This window comes from Erithacus rubecula (assembly GCF_903797595.1).
Source record: "Erithacus rubecula genome assembly, chromosome: 9".
Taxonomy (NCBI): Eukaryota; Metazoa; Chordata; class Aves; order Passeriformes; family Muscicapidae; genus Erithacus; species Erithacus rubecula.
This window is the reverse complement of record NC_136660.1, coordinates 34784127-34788168: the sequence shown is the minus strand read 5'-3', so window position 1 is coordinate 34788168 and position 4042 is coordinate 34784127. Positions and strand designations below refer to the sequence as shown.

At 63.0% G+C, this 4042-nt stretch overlaps 1 protein-coding gene across 1 annotated transcript; it reads left to right on the top strand.

The window, feature by feature from the left end:
* The first annotated feature begins 439 nt into the window (after positions 1-439).
* On the top strand, positions 440-3179 carry NKX6-2 (NK6 homeobox 2). Its single transcript, XM_079313263.1, has 3 exons — positions 440-1252; positions 1502-1674; positions 2366-3179. The coding sequence occupies exons 1-3, from the start codon at positions 838-840 to the stop codon at positions 2612-2614; spliced, it is 837 nt and encodes a 278-aa protein (XP_079169389.1). The 5' UTR covers positions 440-837; the 3' UTR covers positions 2615-3179.
* Positions 3180-4042: the final 863 nt, after the last annotated feature.

The window sequence follows — 4042 nt, the reverse complement described above, 5'->3', positions numbered from 1 at the left end:
CAGAGCAGGCCGGGGTAGTGCGGATCAGTGCGGGGCTGAGCGGGCCGGATCAGTGCGTGGCAGTGCGGGGCAGTGCGGGGCTGTGCGGGGCTGAGCGGCGCAGTGCGGGGCTGAGCGGCGCAGTGCGGGCCGGGCCGGGCCGTAGCTGGGCTGGGCTGGGCTGGGCTGGGCGGGGCTGGGCGGGGCTGGGCGGGGCTGGGCGGCGCTGGGCGGGGCGGGGCGGGGCTGGCTGACCGGGGCGGGGGTCCCGTCGGGCGCGGCGCGGCCACGTGCAGCCCCGCGCGCTCCCACGGCTCGGCCCGGCCGTGACGTGTCGGGGTGAGGGCGCGCGCCGCCCGCCGATTGGGCGGCGTTGGCGGCGCGGGGCGGCGGCCGCCCAATGGGCGCGGGGCGCGCAGGTGCCCGCGCGGTTATCTGCGCGCGGGGCGCGGCGCGGAGCGTCCCCGTGGCCGCCGGACACGCGGCCGGGGCGACGCGCGGAGCTGCAGGTGCCGCATCCCCCTCCCGCCGGATCGCGCGTGGAGCGCATTGCCCGTAGTCTGCCGGGACGCGCCGCCGGTGGGGGCTCTTTCTCGGGACTCACGGTCTCCTGTTTTGCCGCGCTGCCGCGGCTCGGCTTTCGCCGCTCTTCAGCCTGGACTTGGAGGTGCGCGCCGCGGGTGTGGACTGGCAAGCGCCGGGATTTTCCTGTTCCGCGCAAACTTCGGCACTTGCTTTCGCTGAGATCCCGCGAGCGGCGAGGAGCCCATCCCGCCCGCGGCCGCGCTCCCGGCGAGGGTCCCCAGCGGAGCGGCCGCGGCGCTATTGGGAAGGACCTACGCTCGCTGATGCCCGCAGATGTTAGCGGTGGGACAGATGGATGCTAATCGCCAGAGCGCGTTCGTCCTTAGCAGTGCGCCGCTAGCCGCGCTGCACAACATGGCCGAGATGAAGACCTCCCTGTTCCCCTACGCCTTGCAGAACCCCTCCGGTTTCAAGGCGCCGACCCTGGGCGGACTCAACACGCAGCTTCCCTTGGGGACACCGCACGGAATAAGCGACATCCTGGGGCGGCCCGTGGGCAGTGCCAGCAACCTGCTGGGCGGGCTGCCCCGCATCAACGGGCTGGCGGCCTCGGCCGGGATGTACTTCAGCCCCGCCGCCGTCTCCCGCTACCCGAAGCCTCTGGCGGAGCTGCCGGGACGGCCGCCCATTTTCTGGCCGGGAGTGGTGCAAGGCTCTCCCTGGAGAGACCCCCGGCTCGCCTGTCCCGGTAAGTGCGGCCGGTTCGTGCGGGGCGCGGGGAGCAGGCAGCCCGGGGTCCCGAGCCGGGGCGGCCCCAAGCCGGCGGACGGGGCGGGCGGCGGGATGGCCTGTGCGGGTAACTCGGTCCTCACGGCCCCGGGTCTGTCCCGGACCGAGCCCTGCTTTAGAGCCGGCCACCCGAAGCGGCTCCACAGCGCCTGTCGGGGCCCGGGCAGAGCAGAGTTCATCCCTGACGCAGCTCTTTCTCTGCTTCTAGCTCAGACTGGGATGGTTTTGGACAAGGACGGTAAGAAGAAACACTCTCGGCCGACTTTCTCTGGGCAGCAGATATTCGCGTTAGAGAAAACCTTCGAACAGACGAAATACTTGGCAGGACCAGAGCGCGCCCGGCTCGCCTACTCCCTGGGGATGACTGAGAGCCAGGTGAAGGTAGGTCCGTCCTGCGGGCTCCCATCTTCCCGCTCCCTGCCGTGGCCGCTTTCTGCCATGTCGGTAATTACTGCAGCCACGAACACCGTGCAATTATGCAGAGATTGCTGTTTGTTTGGTGGGGTTTTTTTTTTTTGTTTTTGTTTTTTTTTAAGAGTCAGTTTAGAATTGAAGTTACATTTCGATATTGGATAGATTTTAGGCTAATTTCTACCTATTATTTTGATTAGAGCTCTCTGTGCTGCAAAAGATTTAAAATAAATAGACATATTATATTTAATATAATCCTCCATCGCAACAACGACAAAAAGCCCCTCGCAGGTAATTTTTTTTAAAGGGTCACTTTTTCACGAGGATCGTGTCCACTGGCACTACTTTACCTTTTGTAATCCCTCTAATTTTTTAGCAAAGCCTGCAGGCGCATCTGAGTATTGGTGCGCACTGTAAGTCTAAACCACTTATTTTTTCTGGCTATCGTATTCTGTTTTCAACAAACGATTGTTCCGGGAAGCTGCTGATTTAACCGTCGCGCAGCCCCGCAAAGCCGGCCAGGTGTCCCCAGCGCGGTGCCCCCTTCCCAGGAGCCCCCCGAGGCTCTGCCTGAGGCGGGCTCTGCTCCGAGTGCCGGCGGGGCCGGGGGCGGCCGCGGGACCGAGGCCGTGGCTGAGCTGAGCCCGGTGCCGCTGCCCAGGTTTGGTTCCAGAACAGACGGACCAAGTGGCGGAAGAGACACGCGGCAGAGATGGCCTCGGCAAAGAAGAAGCACGACTCGGAGACGGAGAAGCTGAAGGAGAGCTCGGACAATGAGGACGATGACGAATACAACAAGCCCCTGGACCCCAACTCAGACGATGAAAAAATCACGAGGCTATTGAAAAAGCACAAATCCACGAACCTGTCCCTCGTCAGCCCCTGCAGCACCAGCTCGGATACGTTGTGAGGGCGTGGGGCCGACGGCCGCCCGAGCAGCGCGGCGGGGTGAGTGTAAACTGGGTGTTTGAAGTGGTGTGTTGTACAGCCTAAGATGTATGTGAAATGTATATATTTTTTACAGAATAAGTTATGAATTTATTTTCTTTCTCATCTATGTAAATTTCAGAGAAATTTTTCAACTTTTTGGGTTTTGTGTCCCTTTAAGGTTTCCCGCTCTTTTCGTTAGCTTTCCTGTTACTTTCCTGCTCCTAACAATCAGGTTTTGTTACGTTTTCTATGGGTCCCAACTCTGAGCTAAGCCACTTTGTATATAGTAAATTTCAGATTTTGTGATGTATATTTCTAGTGTAAAAACGGCAGTTTTCTTTCACTCCGTCCTTCAGTGTTTTGGCAGTTTCATTTCTCCTGCCTCTGGATTTTATGCTTAATAATACAAAAAAAAAAAAACCCCAAACCAATGTCCAAAAAAAACCGCGAGAGGAAAATGGACGCTTGATTTTACATTAGAATGTCTCCACACGTGTTGGAAAGACTTTGTATAAATCAATAAATTATTTAACAACCTTCTCCTTCAGCGAGTTTCTTCCCGCATTTCTGTGCGAGGCCCGGGAACACCAGAGCTTCTGCAGGGTGCCCGATGCTGCTCCGCAGGGGAAGAGGAGCAGCCGCGCCCGGGGGTCGGCGCGCCGAGCCGGGAGAGCCCCGGGCCCTGGGGCGCGGCCGGGGCCGCGGTCGCTGCCGCCTGAGCCCCGCGCCGTGGGACTGCCCGACAGCCCCGGAGAGGAGAGAGCGCCGGGGCCGTACAGCGCTTCGGCCGGGCGATGGGCTCCGCTCCGGAGTGGGGAGAGAGGGGCCGGGACCCATCCCCTTGTGCTGCCCGAGCACCGGCATCAGCAAAAACCGGCGCCCAAGTCGTTGAGATGTGCGGCGGCCGCCTGCGAGCTCTGCCCGCGCCCGAACCGCGATCCCGGGCCCGAGCCGGGCTCCGCGTGGTCCTGCGGCCGCCAAAGCGCCCTAGCCGCCCGGGATTCCGCATTTCTCCCCTTGGCACACGCGTCCGGGCGGCTGTGAGCCGCCCGTGTTGTTAAGATGCTTATTTTTTTTAAAGGGACGAGCGCATCTCGTTTCGCCGTGTCTCAGCCATAGCCTCGCAGCCCGAGCACGGGCAGCCAGCGCCGCTGCGGGACCCGGCGCCTCCCGCACCGCCCGGCGCCGCGCTGCAGCCGCCCTCCGCAGCTGGGCCGGGCGGGTCCCGGCCCCCCGCACCGCGCCCGGGCCCCTGCTCACCCTGTCTCGGTGCCTGGGCCCGCACGGAGCCATCCGACACGGGCCCGGTGCCCCGCTCGCTGTGAGCGATTCCCCTTCGCTCCTGCGCGGAGTCCCGCGCGTCCCCGGTCCCCGAGCGGGCGCGCCCAGCTCCGCCGCGGTTACGGAG